The sequence below is a fragment of the Crotalus tigris genome, unplaced genomic scaffold (assembly GCF_016545835.1).
Source record: "Crotalus tigris isolate CLP2741 ecotype Arizona unplaced genomic scaffold, ASM1654583v1 scf7180000024131.857555, whole genome shotgun sequence".
NCBI lineage: Eukaryota > Metazoa > Chordata > Lepidosauria > Squamata > Viperidae > Crotalus > Crotalus tigris.
Window position 1 is genome coordinate 686,094 of NW_024100405.1, and position 15,800 is coordinate 701,893.

The window sequence follows — 15,800 nt, forward strand, 5'->3', positions numbered from 1 at the left end:
TGCAACTATAATTACTTATGCTTTCAAACAGGCACGTTACATGTTGGACAAATGTTTGCTTCAACTTTGGTGTCATTTGTTCACTTAGATTCTATTTATAGATGAACTAACATGAATCTCTAATAACATTCAGTGAAAAATTCAGAAGGGGCAAAAAAAATAAATTCACAGATTTTTAAATCTCCTTCTGTTGGTTTCATGTTTATATTCCAGGCAAATTTGTAGGAGCACAAAGTTATACTGCACCACATTCTCTCTTTGTACAGTTTATGAAATACTACAAAATCTCTGACATGTTTATAATGAGCTAAGCTTCTTGGAATGTTGCCAAATTTTGACTTTATTATCATATTTTTGATTTTCATTTTACTGGTGATTTCAATAGAAAAGTTTTACTGGAGAATGAAAAGCTTCTTTCTTAGCTGTCATCAACAAAAATCCCTTCTAATTCTCCCTCCCACCTAACAAACTAATGATGTATTCAAAAAGGATATTTATTCTGAGTACAGCACAAAATACAATATTGCTGCATTAACCTCTTTGCATGTACAGCTCATTAGATCACTACAGACTTCACAGAGTGCTATAGATCGAACCTAAGAATTATTACAACATTTTAAAATATTTTTAGGGTAAATCCTGAAATCCTTATGAATTTTGCTTGAGAATAAACACTTCTAAAGTCAGTGTTAGGTAGATGTATCTACTGGTGTATATGCTCAAAACCCCCCACAAAAACAGAACAGAACAAACAGGCCATCTATAAAAGCAGAATCTCTAGTTCCCCAAAATTTTCCACTTGGCAAAAGGAGCTCCTGAAAACCAAGAGCTTATTCATCGCTTTCACATTCTCCTTTCTCCCTGCCACAAGGCATGGCCAAGTTGTTCAGCCGAAAGGACGCTAGTAGGAACTTGCCTGCTGTAGATTTCTATAATTACATTGCCATCTGAAAATAAGATATCAAACTACATGGGATAAATAAGATTTAATTTACTATTCCATATAAATTTAATGAAATGACATTCAAAATTATATGGCTTTTAGAAGAAAATAAATAAAAATAAGGAAAATGCAAGAAGGCTAGATCTATTGGGGATCCTATGGGAAACAAACAAGGGGTCTTTTTAGAAGATGGCACTATGCTATTTAGTGAACCACGTCTTAGATATTGAAAATCTCAGACTAAGTCCCCAACATCTCCACATAGGGATAAAAAATTCTTTTCTGAGAGCAGACCTAATACTGAACCAACTATCTGCCTCATAAGAACAGTCCTGCTAGATTAGGGTTAGGGCAGGAGTAGGCAACCTCGGCTCTTTTATGACTCATGGACTTCAATTCCCAGAATTCAGGAATTCTGGGAGTTGAAGTCCATGAGTCATAAAAGAGCCGAGGTTGCCTACCCCTGGGTTAGGGTAACAACCATCTTAACCCAGCATTTTGTTTCTTTCTCTCTCATGGCTTCTGGCATACTTGAAAGTGAACATGGAGATATATTTTCTTTTCATCACCGCTTCCCACAACTGGAATTTTGAGTTATATAGTTTAGAGGCACATAAGCCTCTAAGACTAAGGTCTGTCCTCCATGAAATTAGCTAATCTTTCTTTAAAATAATCCTAGTTACTGGCCATCAGCATGTCTTGTGCTAATGAAATTCACAGATTAATAATTCAATGTATGAAGTACGCGCGGGTAGTGTGTGTGTGTGTAAAACTCCTACCCTGCTTGTAACCTTTCCAAGAAAAACAAGCTGACAAACACTGAACACAAATATGATCTAATAAGATTTATCATTACCTAGTGACCCTGAAGTGAACAGGTTGAAAACAGTCTGGCAAACACTGAACACAAATATGATCTCATAAGATTTATCATTACCAAATAGCCCTGAAGTGAACAGGTTTTAATTTAGCTCTGATTAGTCCTTCGTTGACTGCTTTCAAGAAAATGGAGTCCAAGTAATTTCGTTGACTTATTCCAAGGTACAAGGTTTCTAGGAGATTGTAGCATTGGAAAGAACATCTTTGGACAAGTAAAGTAGGATCGATTGGTTGACTGTATCTTAGTAAGTGTATTTTAGAAATATGTCTAGATCTAGGCAATCTGTTCAAAAATATAACTTTTCTGGTGAGACACAAAAGTGATTTTTTAAAAATGTTTTATTTATCAAATTTATATAGCCATCCATCTCACCGAGGTGACTCTGGACAGTGCACAATAGTTAAAAAAATATAAGAACAGCAAATACAAATATAAAAAACCCTAGTAATAAATAACCTAAAAAAAACCCCATACAGTCAAAATTTAGGGAGAATAAGAAATGTCCTCTTCAACAGTGCAATCATCAAGCCAAGTCTCCAATTTCTTGGGAGCCTCTGGCCTGGTCACAGAGCCTGGTCTTGATGATCTTACGGAATTTCAAATTTGCAAAAGATTAGTGACAAAGACAAAACCTCAAGAAAGATGTGGTTGCTCCTACCTAAAAACTGTTACAGCCACTTCCTTAATGTAAGTTTAATTGCAACATAAAAGGGGAGGCAAAAAAAAAACAAAAACCTTATGACTGCAAACAAATAAAAGCAAAGAAAATCAAGAACCTTGACTGGCAGATCTAGTATCTCTCTCCATAAAATGTCTGTCTGTCTATCTATGTATCCACCTACCTACCTACCTATCCATCCCTCTCCCCCCCCCCTCGTTCTCCTTATCTCCCTATCATCTATGATTCAAATCTTCACATGAAGTGTTTTTGCTGAATTAATCACAATACAAAAGACATGTGAAAACATCAAGGAGGTCACTTTTCACTTTTCAATTTAACTTAAATGTTTAAAATTATAAACAGATGAAAAGCACAAGTTTACTCGGTCTTCTGAGGCCCTGAATGCAAGTTTAAAAAGACATAAAGTCTAGCCCTGGAGTGTGGTACTTTACCCATTACAGGATAGAGATTGGTGGGGAATTGTTCAAAAGTCTTCTCAAATAAAAAAAAGTTTTTTTCTCCCACACAGCTGAGAGTTTCTATTAAATTCTTTTAGCGTTTTTAATGGAGATGGGAAGATACCGGTATTTAAATAGGTTTTTTTTTATTCTCTATTTGCCATTACTCCAAGGCACACTGACAACCTGCACTTCCCAAAGAATAAGAGTTACTCACCACCACTTCCCCTTATTTAACTGAAGCGTGGAAATTTAGTGCGGTTATAGGTTTCTGGAGAGATAGATAGGACATTCATAATTTGCACTGTAGCGAGTTTTTCATTAAATCAAGCACAAGAATACCACAATCCATCTAGGAGAATTTTAGCAAAATTTTCATTTTCTTTGAAACAAATGTCAAACGGAGATTCTTTTTAATTAAGAAAAGACATAGACTCTTTTTTTAAAGGAGAGTTTTTCTGTACAGCACTATTAAAATAGCATCCTACTGAAGGCTTAAATGTCAGTGCTGACTGCATAAGTTCATTAAATTTTGGTTTTTAAAAATAAGCAGCACAGTAAGCTAACGACATTACTACATATTTATTTCCATTTCGTTCTGCTCTTGTGTGAAGAAAAGTATAAGCCAAAGATAACTATAACTATAACTTCCCATTTCATTTCAATTGAGATATGTGGAATCAAGACTATGAAAAGACTATCACATAAGCCTCATCTTAAAAACTGTTGGGATAAATTTCATCTTCTCTTGGGAGAATATTCAGTGAAATGGACATTCATTTTAGTTCCTTGCACATCAGGAGATTTCAAGAGATTATCTTTTCTAGGATTTTCCCATGTATTGATGTCAAGCTGATTGGTCTGTAGTTCCTGGTTTTATTTATTTTTCCCCTTTTTTGAAAACTGGAACCACAGCAACTCTTTTCCATTCCTCTGACACTTGCTCCATGCTCCAGGATCATTTATAAAAATCACAAAATTACTAACAGAGGCTATGACAGTGGTGGCGAACCTATGGCACGGGTGCCAGAGGCGGCACCCAGAGCCTTCTCTGTGGGCACGCGCACTGTCGCCCCACTCCTAGGTCTTCAGCTGGGTTTTAGGCCTCCGCCGCCATGTGTTTAAAAAAAAAAAGGTTCAATCAATCAGTCAATTTCAGCTTCTCATGGGGAAAACAAGATCTTGCAAAGTTGGAATTGATTGATTGAACTTTTTAGTGCCACCCAGTCTGCCGTTACCACCGCAGCCATGCCCACCCAATGGCCCACACCCACCCAGCACCTGATGATGTATAAGTGGGTTTTGGATTGCAGTTTGGGCACTCGGTCTCTAAAAGGTTTGCCATCACTGGGCTAGGACTACAAGAATCAACTCTTCAGTTTGTGTCATTGAACTTGGAAGTTTTACTCCTAGTCTCATTCCTTTTAGCAGCCATCTGGAAATAGGAAAATCCTACTTATAACAGCTGTTTCACGACATCTTCCAAGATCACGAGCTGCAAACATCCAGGCAACTAAAGATGAAATGTTTTGCTGTCACTTCATAGTTGTGTAGATTATTGTATCCCAAATCTGGTAGCAATATCCATTACAGAATCGTCCCTTGGATTTAAAAGATGGCTTGTTTCTGAAATAACACATCTACACAATATACAGATGCATCCAAAAGTATTGGTATCCCTCCACCTCTTCTCTAATTTCCCAATTTGCTGTGAAATAATTTGAAACTGATTCAAGTGTATAGCATCTGCCTTTCTTTATTCCATAGTCCGTAGAGCAGACATATTGCTTTTGATGCCTGATTTAACATATTCTTGTAAACAATAAAGCAAATAAAAACGTCATTCCTGTGCTGTAAGACACATCAGGGAGTAATCTTAACAATTTGCTCTGTTGGAATTGAATGTTTTGTAATTAGTCATGCCTATGGTGGCAGCTAGTGCTTATTACACAGTCAATAAATAACTACTTGTCTCTTCTGTAGGGTTTAACTGTGAGCAATAACTTTCCACTGATTTTAGAATTAGTAGGAAAAGATCACCTTAGTCCAGACATGTCAAACACTTGGCCTGGGGGCCAGATGTGGCCCGCAAAGTGGTTTCATGTGGCCCGTGAAGCCAGCCTGGAAACAGTGAGGGAACAGCCCCCACTGCCTTGGCCTGGCCCAGGCCAGCCGGGAGCCAATATACAATTCTGTGGTGGCCATCTTGGCACTTGCCCTGGTGGACCATGCCTTGGCACTTGCCCCGGTCCCACCCTCTTCTGCCAGAGACTCTCAGATCTGTCCCATTCCTGCCCAGGCCCCCACAAGCACCCTTGTCACGAATGATGTAGAACAGACCACGCCCACCCAATAGGCAACACCCACTCCATCCACACCCACCCAGAAGGCTGCACCCACTCTGGCCACACCCACCTGGCCCCCTAAGGGCAACCATAATGTTGATGCGGCCCTCAGTGAAATTGAGTTTGACACCCCTGCCTTAGTCCAATACTGTATAAAGTGCAGGAAAACCATTTCAACCATCCATGAAAGATGGTGGTCCAGCATCTACTTAAACATTTCCAGAGCACACTTTCCCTAAGTACACTGTTCCACTCTTGTACAGTTCTGACTGTCAAGAGGTTTCTCCTTACATTTAAGTCACCAGGTACCAGTTGAGCTTATGCCTGTTATTTCTAATTCTAATTCCAAAATATGTTCTTTTCTGCAGGGTATCTTGATCCCAAAGGAAGAAATAGTGGGAGCTGGACTTTCCATATCAAGTGCACAACCTTCTTTGCATTGCACATTTCTTTAGGTCAGACCTTTTCAGCAGTTTCTCCATGCTGCTCAGAAAGAATCATAGAAATGATTTTATAGCCAGACTGGATTAATGTTAATTTATGTTTTAACTCTTCTTAACCCCTATTAGTACTTGCTTAATTAAAAGCATACAAAGTATATTGAAGAAAATAAAATAAATAAGTTACTCCTGTTAAGCTACCTATTGTTAAGTATACATAGCATTTTAAAATTTATTTATGGTGTTAAACTATTTTCTGCATGTACTGATGTCATTATAGATTTCAAACTTTAGGTCAGCCTTCCATGAATAGGTCTACTGCAAACAAACTATTATGTATTAGTTTGTGTACAAATACATCAGACAAAAGAATCTGTCTTAATATAATGCAAAAGATTATTTTACTGTTGGGAGACTTTCAGATGCAACATATATGAATTGAAAAACATTAAGGGACATCACAGTATATTTTTAAGATGCTGATTCACTAAACTAAACCTTTATTTAAAAATGTTTCTGTTTTCAGAGGCTGAGACTTAAAGACAACCTCTAACTTTCCTTCAATCTTATTTTTAGGTAGATGTTAACGCCAGTCTAATATTAGCTGGCTGATTTTATTTGACATATGGTGTGGTAATTGTCTAGACCTTATATGCTATCATATTTATTTTAGCTAGTCTGGGAAGCCTTTTTTTTTTAATTCTTCCTCGAGACCAAGGACTTAAATAGGAGTGTTTCCTATTTAAAGCAGTGTAGCGTGCTGAGCTAACATTCCAGTGCTCCAAAATTACATCCGTATCCATTTCATAAAAGAACAACTGGTAAAGCCAGACTGGAAAAAAACATAGGTAACTATTTATAGAGGGCATTTTTTTAATCACAATCTTGCATGGAAATATATATGCTTAACAGTTATTATCTTAATTCCACTGAAGTCCACAAAAAGTTCATATTTATGATTGCTGAAGTGTCTTGGAGTCATGTGATCCCCTTTTGAGGCCTTTGGACAAGCAATGGGACACCCATATTCACTTAACAGATGCAATGATTCACTTAATAACTATGGCAAGAAAAGTCATAAAATGGGGCAAACTCACTTAACAAATTTTTCACTTAGCAACATAAATTTGGGGCTCATTTGTGGTTGTAACTTGAGGACTACCTGTATCATCATTCATAAAATAGCATATGGTTACAGATGATTCTCAACTTACAATCATTCATTTAGCAGCCATTTGAAGTTATAACAGCACTGAAAAAAGATCTAAGACTGGTCCTCACACTTATACTATCATAGCTTCCCCACAGTCATGTGATTAAAATTTGGGTGCTGGGCAACTGGCATGTATTACAATGGTTGCAGTGTCCTGGGGTCATGTGATCACCATTTGCGACCTTCCCAGGTGACTTCTGATAAGCAAAGTCAATGGGGGAAGCTGTATTTGCTTAAAACCCAATGATTCACTAAACCACGGATCGGCAACCCGCGGCTCCAGAACCTTCTCCTGCGGCTCCCAGCCTCGTCTGCCATTTGCAGAGAGAGAGGCAGAGACAGAGAGAGGCACTTGCGATTCCCTTCTCTCTCTCTCTCTCTCTCTCTCTCTCTCTCTCTCTCTCTCTCTCTCTGTGTGTGTGTGTAAGTGTAAAAAAGAGAGTGGCCTCATGCTGTTCCGATGAGCTAACAAGCTTATTGGGCGGGGCTCCTCCTTTTGCTGCATCTCTGCAGGAAGCAGGAAGTGCAGGAGAGAGCCAGCCCAATAATGTGTGTCAGCTTGTTGGAAAAGAGCCTGAAGCCAGCTTGCCAGGTGAGCAGAAGATCGAAGAAAGGGAGGGGGGAAAGAGAGAGAGAGAGAGAGAGGGAGGGAAGGAGGGAGAGAGAGAGGAAAGAGAAAGGGGGAGAGAGGGAGAGAAAGAGAGAGAAAGAGAGAGGGAGAGAGAAAAAAGAGAGAGCAAGGAAAGAAAGAGAAAAAGAGAGGGGGGAGAGGGAAAGGAAAGAGAGGGAGAGAGAGAAAGAGAGGAAAGAGAAAGAGAGAAAAAGGGAGAGGGAGAAGAAAGAAGAGAGAAAGAAAGAGAGGGGGAGAGGAAAGAGAGAGAGAGGGAGAGAGAGGAAAGAGAGAGGGGGGAGGGAGGGAGAGAGAGAAAAAGAGAGAAGAGAGGGGGAGGGAGAGAGAGAAAAAAGAGAGGGGGAGAGGAAAGAGAGAGAGAGAAAGACATAGGGAGAGAGAGGAAGAGAGGGAGAGAAAGAGAGAGAGAGGGAGAGAGAGAGGAGAGAAAGAGAAAGAGGGAGAAGAAAGAGGGGGGAGAGAGAGAGAAAGAGAGAGAGAGAAAGAGAGAGGGAGAGAAAGAGAGAGAGAACTCATGCACAGCAGCCTCTATTTCTTTTTAATTAAACTCTTCAACCAAGGTCCCCACCCCAGTGTTTTCTTTTCTCTGGGAAACGGGTCCAAGTGGCTCTTTGAGTGTTTAAGGTTGCAGACCCCTGCACTAAACAATGGAAAATCTGGTTACAATTGTGATCATAAGTTGCGAACAAGCTGTATTGTGAACTGAACAGTGTGGTCATTTTAATAAGCCATGATAAAAACCATTCATGATTTAGCACTATGAATGAACTAAGCCCCAGAAATGCTAACTAGGAAGCAGCTGTACAAATAAATATACAACAGCCAGCCATGAACAATAGTTCCCGACGTTTCTAAAAATAAACCGACATGTTGGCACACACATAACCAGTTATTATTTTAGTTTGACTCCAAACTGGAAAAAAAAGCATCTAATTCATTGTAACCCAAGTTTTCTCAATGGTAGATAGCATTCCACTCCCACTGAACTTTCCACGGGCATAGCAGAATACACCCTTGGTTTTTGTTCTGTCATCCAGAACACATGTTTGTGCTTAAAACATTCCTGCTGCCTTCTTTCCCTGCTCCACAATCCTCATTATCCTCAACTTATTAATGGGAACAAAAGAGACAAAGAGCAATAACCAACCCAAAAGAAAACACAGAGACTTGCAAGAGGACTATACAAAACTCATTATTCATCACCCGATGACTGCAACATTACTTGATAATTTGCAAATGAAAGACATTTGTATGACTTTTTGTCAACAGAAAGTCCAAGACAGAATTCCTGAATTGGATTATAAATCATTGGATAATCTCAGATGGTATGAGTTTGCGGGTGAATCAAAGCTTCATCCACTCCAAAGAAGAAATGTAACAACAAATATAAATGTGTACATCTTTTCCCTACCATACGCACATTGAAGCATAGTTGGAAAAGTGACTCCCTACCTCCCTTCCCAGAATTTTAGCCTCCTATTTGTCTGACAGACGATTCAACAGAGTTTGAATGAGACTTTTCCTTATGTATTAAGATTAAGTATTAACAGATTATCTTGTGAATATCTACTCAAATAAACTGCTCTGTGATCCATAATCTCTTTCTCTCTTGACTGACCAATGGTCCTGTGCACTTACTTTACTATGAAAATACCACTGTTGGCTCCAAAAATAGCAACTTGCCAAAGTTTTCTGTAACTAGAAAAAAAAATCAGGAGAAAGGACTGGTACTTTTCCAGATTGCCAAGAACAAATTGGTAGAAGCAAGCTGACACATTGAATTTTAACCTTGTATGGGGACAGGATGTTCGTACTCAGCAACTGCTATCCAAATACGTTCAACAAACATGCCAAGCTGTGAGAGTGGTCCATCTGCCGCATTATCAGTTTCTAGCCAAAATATCTGTTTTATCACTTGGGGCACAGTGGTTGGCTTGTACAGGTCTATCCATTTTCAATAATACTAGCATGTTTCAACCTGGGGTGTTCTAGTATATAATACATATATTATATATAAAATATATAATAGATTATTTAATATTATCTTGCACATACATGCATACACATATGCTTGAATGAAGAGCAACTGCTCAAAGAAAGAGCATGTATCGTCTACGCTCCAAATACAATTTCAGCATCTTTAATTAAAATGTAAAATTATCAGCGGGCAAAAATTCTCCCTATGATGTTGGTAAGCCCCTGTTTGTTAAAGAATAGCAAACTTCAGACTTGCTTGATATTTAATAGAACATGAAGACCCATCAATCAGAGATAGGGACAAAAGACAAAGAATGTGCTTCAAAGAATATCCCGAGCCTAATGTTTGCTTTCAGTCTTAAAACTGAACTGAACTATTCAAAGTTACAACAACACTGAAAAAATGACTTATGACCGTTTTTCAGACTTAGGACCATGGTCACCTGATCAAAATTCAGATGTTTGGCAATTGACTCATATTTATGATGGTTGCAATGTCCTGGGGTCATGTGATCACCTTTTCTGACTTTCTGACAAGCAAAGTCAATGGGACAGCCAGATTCACTACCATGTTACTAATAACTGCAGTGATTCACTTAACAACTGTGGCAATAAAAGTCATAAAATGAGACAAATTCACTTAAGAGCTATCTCATTTAGCAACAGAAATTTTGGGCTCAATCGTGGTTGTAAGTTGAGGACTACTTGTATGTCTAATGAACACTATAGCCAACATTATCAAACATGCAAATTTTAAAAGTACATGAACAACCTTGGATCACTCTGATTATGAGTCACAAAATACCAGCCTCTGTTCAAAGTTTAGTTATGTATGAATTTATCACCAAATATTTGATAGTCACAGTTCTTCTAATGCAGGGTATCTTTACAATCTAGCCCAGTGGTTCTCAACCTGTGGGTCGGGACCCCATTTGGGGTCGAACGACCATTACACAGGGGTCGCCAAACAAGGCTGTCCGCCATTTTTTCCCCTTTTCTTTGGCCACGCCCCTGGCACCTGGTGATGTATAAGTGGTTGGGGGTCACCACAACATGGGGAACTGTATTATGGGGTTGCGGCATTAGAAAGGTTGAGAACCACTGATCTAGCCCAAAGCAAACATAGATGGGCGTTTTCCAGAGCCCACTTTGTTGCCATCCCATCCACTGGTGGGGAGATTTTGTTGGGATTCTTTATTTGTAAACACTTTGCCCTTATGGAATCCAGCGAAGTAGATATTCCTTCTCATGTCTTCATTTGGTGTCCTTTCTATAACAACATCCACTCCCCAAAAGAATTCACCCAAAATCTTTAAGGTGTTCATGATCTCATCTTGGAGATTGACTGCAATAGCATACAAAATCTTTTTACTATACTTGTCTTAAGAGCTCGTCTAAGAAAGCCAAAACATCTTAACATGATTATCTCATGGAATTCTAGTGATTTTGAAATTATGTTTATTTAATTTTAAGGTCTTGCAGATGCGACACAGGAATGTTGCACGTGCCCTACTGCCAATCTGTACAATTAGGTTGTTAAAACTACGTTAGAAAACATAATACTTATGAAGAATATATGTCTATGGATGGTTATATAAAAAAAATTGAGAACACATGGATTAACTTTTTAACTGGATTACAATAGAAACTGATATAATAATTTTCAGAACTACTAAGTAAATAAATTAATTGAGATTCTGTATGCAATGTTTTTGGAAAAACAGCTCTATGCCATATAAATAAAGGCTGGAAATTACTATAATTGCTGATATGGCTCTAATAATGCTTTGACAATATTAATTATTGTGTGTTATGATCTCCAAAAATATATTTCCAACATTCATCTCCAACACAACTGATTTTCAGAAGATGGGATATCAATGTTTATATCCATTATGTCAGTACTAAATGGGAATTCTAATATCCCAATTCCAAAATTCCAATGTTATTATGCTTTCAAATTCCACTTCTCAACACTGCTTTATGGAACATTAATTCTCACAAATGCATTAGACATTAACAGTTTATTACAGCATCGTGTCACTAGCCAATAAGCAAAACTGATCACTAGAACCATATTTTTTCCAGGAGATTGACTTGGGTTAAATACTTAAGGAAATCTGATTGAAATCTTATTTTGAAATGCCTCTTTTTAAATGGCTAAATATCTGATGATTCACAATTTTAAAACATGTATTTATTAATTTAAACTCATAATCTCAAATTCTAAAGTAATGGTACAATAAGTTATTATACATCTAACAATATATACATATTTATTCAGATGTCTAATTCAATTTAACAAGCCTTATTTTCAGGCATCTATGTATAATGGATCCAAGTCTCCAAATATTTGGAGCAACTCCCAATAACCCTTGCTTTTAAACATGTGAGTCAGGATAGAGAGAAATTGGAGCTTGATAACATCTGAAGAGGAATATGTTATTAATCCCTAATGCAAAATATTATATAAATGTTATTAACTCATAACTTGATCACTCAGTTAATCTATTGCAACAGACTCAGGCCTACCTTTGGAGATAACCTGGAAGCTGCAACTAGTACAAAATGTGACAGATTATTGCTGCACTAATCCCTGTAGGGTAAAATAACATCTATATTGAAGTTGCTTTATTAGTGCTTGTACATTTTCAGGACCAAATCAATGGGTCACTACTTTAAAGACTTATATATTGAAGCACTGGGCAATATCAGTTTTAGTATTGTCAAACTTGGATTGCTAATCTGGTTCAATCATCTAGAGAAAGCCTACAGGGGTGCTCTTCTCCTTCTGAGGTGCACTGAGTGTACTGTAGACAATATGACATTCTTTTTCCATGGTAGTCCCCAAAAGTATGTGTCACCTCCCCCTTGTGGACAATCCAAAACAAATTAATCAATTTATCCCAATGAGCTCTAGCTGATTAAAAACATTTCCTTCTGGTTTTGATTGAAGTATTATTGTTAAAGTTTTCTTTGCCTTTTTTCCATTCCTGTTTGTTATAATACGCTACTCAGAATTTCTTGCAATTGGGGCAAGTTGCAAGTACTATCAAGAATACTTGTAGATTAAAACTCTATGTAATTCTGAAGTTGGGCAGCTTCCAAACTAGATAGATAGGTAGGTAGGTAGGTAGGTAGGTAGGTAGGTAGGTAGGTAGGTAGGTAGGTAGGTAGACAGACAGACAGACAGACTGACTGACTGACTGACTGACTGACTGATTTAGGATTGCCCATAAAGCAACTCAGCAGCTAGTTGCTAAACTCTCATAACCAATGCCTTCCACGATCATGATAACAATAAAACAAAGGAGGAAGGGATGGTTATTAGCCCACCTACCCCCTCAACCTCTGAAGTAATTTAAAAGTCCCTACTTTTTGGCATATCTGACTTCAGCTTTGGCTTTGGTACATATGGCTTCAAAAGAAACAAGATTCCTTTAAAACAATCCAACTCTAATCAAAATGCTACTTCTCTAATTCTTTCCAGTATTTGGAAGGCAGCCTCTAGGTCATTGATACAGACAGGATTCAGAAAACATGATAAACCCAGGTTTGGTTTAATTGTACTTTTTGAATTTGCTAACCTAGCAGTTTAAAAGCATGCAAATGTGAGTAGATAAATAGGTACCACTTCAGTGGGAAGGTAACAGTGCTCTGTGATGTCATGCTGGCCACATGATCATGGAAATGTCTTCAGACAGCATTGGCTCAACAGTCTTGAAATAGATATGAGCACTGCCTCCTATGGTCAACAATGACTAGCGAAGTAAAATCCACGGGATTCCTTTACCTTTTTATTGAATGAATTCCACAACATACCAAACCACAATTCATTATTCACAAACCACAATAGCAAGGATCAAATAGATTTTAAACCAAAGTTAAATTTAATGCAATTGGATGACATGAAAAACAAACTGATCTGTTTGTTTCCCACATTATTTGACTTTTTAATTTTGGCCAAATAAAAAATTATATATTCTATTTCTTCTGAGGATCCTCTTAAACATTTTTCTGCAAATTTTAGCTTCTACATTTTTTTATGGCAGGCTAGTTCCAAGATCACTAACTTTTGTGTTCCTGTCAAATTTGTATTATCCAGAAAGTACAAGGAGAGAGGGAGAGAGAGAGAGAATGCATTGGTAATGTACTTGGATAATGAAACACTTGCAAGCAAACAACCAAGCTCAGAGAGCACCAAAGACTGCAATGTAGAGCAGAAAGTTTCTTCTTTCATAAGAAGAGAATACTCAGCAAAAAAAAGATGTTGTCTTTTGTCAATTAAGCATTTTGGCATCATTTAATTATAACAGTTTTTCAGCAGATGGCAGCACCTAGTCTATCTTGGCTGATTAGAAAAGGTATGCTTTTTCAACACTGTTTGGTATTACAAGGTACTTGAATAGGAGATAACTTAGGAATTTTAGAGCTGATGGCTAGACTATAAAGTAAAAAAAGAAGAAGAAAGCATTGCAAATTATTTCTATTATGTGACCAGAATACTGCATGAATACAGTCTCAAGAAGTCAAGCTCAACTTGAAAGCATCTTTTATCTGTTAAAGAAACTATGTTAGCTAATTAGTGCTGATCATAGGGAATTCTTACACAATACAGAAATAATTTAAGGACTCATCTATTGTAAGATATGACAGTTATCAAGATGATTCTAAAAGAGAATCTGGATTTCTAGATGTTACTGATTGGAACTAAGAAAAAGGTGAACACTTTAAAAGATTGACCTAACTTCTGAATAGAGTAGAACAAGCATGTCAAACTCGCAATGTCACGTGACGTATCAGGACTTTTTCTCCATTGCCAGCAATGGGGTGGGTGCGGTTTTGGCGTGATGCATCCGGCCCGTGGGCCGGCAGTTTGACATGCCTGTAATAGAATATCTTTATTGTCATTGTGTAACTCACAACAAAATTAAGAATTTATGTCTATTGAAGGCTATGAGATACAGTTGCTACACAGAATTTCACTACACTCTCAACTCTACTAATGTAGAAGAGTAACAATTTAGAACTTGACAGAAAACACTAATTTTTAACCAAGCTTATGAAGAGCTCCTTGTGCACAGTTTTTTTTTGTTGTTGTTGTTATTTTCAACAGAGGTTCAACAACCTCACAAGAATAACACCCCTGCTGAGACACAAAAACTCAAAGGAGTAAATTCTCAACTTATTTGACTTTGGTTTAACCAACTGAGGCTCATCAGCAAACTATGGTGAAGCATCTGCATGGTGCAATGGAGAACCCAGCCCAAGTCATCAGGTGGGAAGCAGGTGGAGCTTCTGTAGGAGCTCTCCAAGGTAGGACGAATCAAAGAAGACTTTACCTTGCAACTGTGCTGCGAGGGACTCTTGATGCTGTTGATACTTGATGCCCACGGCTTCAGCCTTCCTCAGCTGGTTCTGCAATTCATAGTATAGCATTGCCCCATAGATGAAGCCAAACACCACCGTGAGAAGCAAGAGAGACTGCAGGATCCGCTTCTGTTTTCGGGAACACATCCCGTTTCCCATAGTCCCAACCTTTGAGGTGGGATCCAAGTTGATGTCCCCCTAGGACTTCAGCAGCATCAGGCCACAACATGAACCAGGGGAGAGACCTCTCAGAGACTAGGAGGTTCTGGCACGTTTGTTGCCATAGGCCCCGTGCGAACTTTAACCAGCTACAACCACTGCCAGGAATTCAAGGTCATAGCAAGCGAGCTTTGTAAGAGCTTTGCAGGTTCCCAGGAGACCGAGATCTGGAGGGACGGGAGGGTCACTTCCCAAGAGGCCGGTTCAGCTGGGCATCCAGCACGGCTCGGAGATGCTGTTCAGAAGAAACGGGACGTCTTCCAGGCAGGCTTGTCCTTGCTTCACCAATTACTCTGCCGAATTTCAAGGTGACCCGTCTGCCACCAGTTCCCCAGCGCTGCTGCAGGGGACGGTTCTTCCCCCCCACTCCCCGGGACTGGAAGGGCTCCTCTTCCCAGCGCCCTCTTCGCTTTGGCAGAGATGGGTTTGAAGGGAGCCCGGCGAGACTCTTCCAGCAAGGCAAGTCTGCCGTTGGAGACGCTTCAAAGCGCCTTCCCCGTTAAAGTTACTTTTTTATTGTTGCCAAACTGCCCCAAAAGGAAGCTTTTCTTCTCCGGTTCTCCGCCTCGCTTTGGACACCATCCAGCCCCGCCACTTACGTGTCACCTCCGCTCCCGGGCTGCTTTTTTTTTTCTTTTCTTTTTTTTTTTTTTTCTAGCGGGA

General features: G+C 38.7%; 1 protein-coding gene across 3 annotated transcripts in view; it reads right to left on the reverse strand.

Moving 5' to 3' along the window:
• The window catches only part of GOLIM4 (golgi integral membrane protein 4), a 59,860-nt gene extending 44,091 nt beyond the window's left edge, over positions 1-15,769 (reverse strand). For all 3 annotated transcript variants that reach the window (XM_039322814.1, XM_039322813.1, XM_039322812.1), the window contains exon 1: positions 14,891-15,769. In XM_039322814.1, coding sequence (XP_039178748.1) covers positions 14,891-15,077 — 187 coding nt within the window. In that variant the 5' untranslated portion in view covers positions 15,078-15,769. The remainder of the gene's footprint in view (positions 1-14,890) is intronic.
• Between the last annotated feature and the right edge of the window lie 31 nt (positions 15,770-15,800).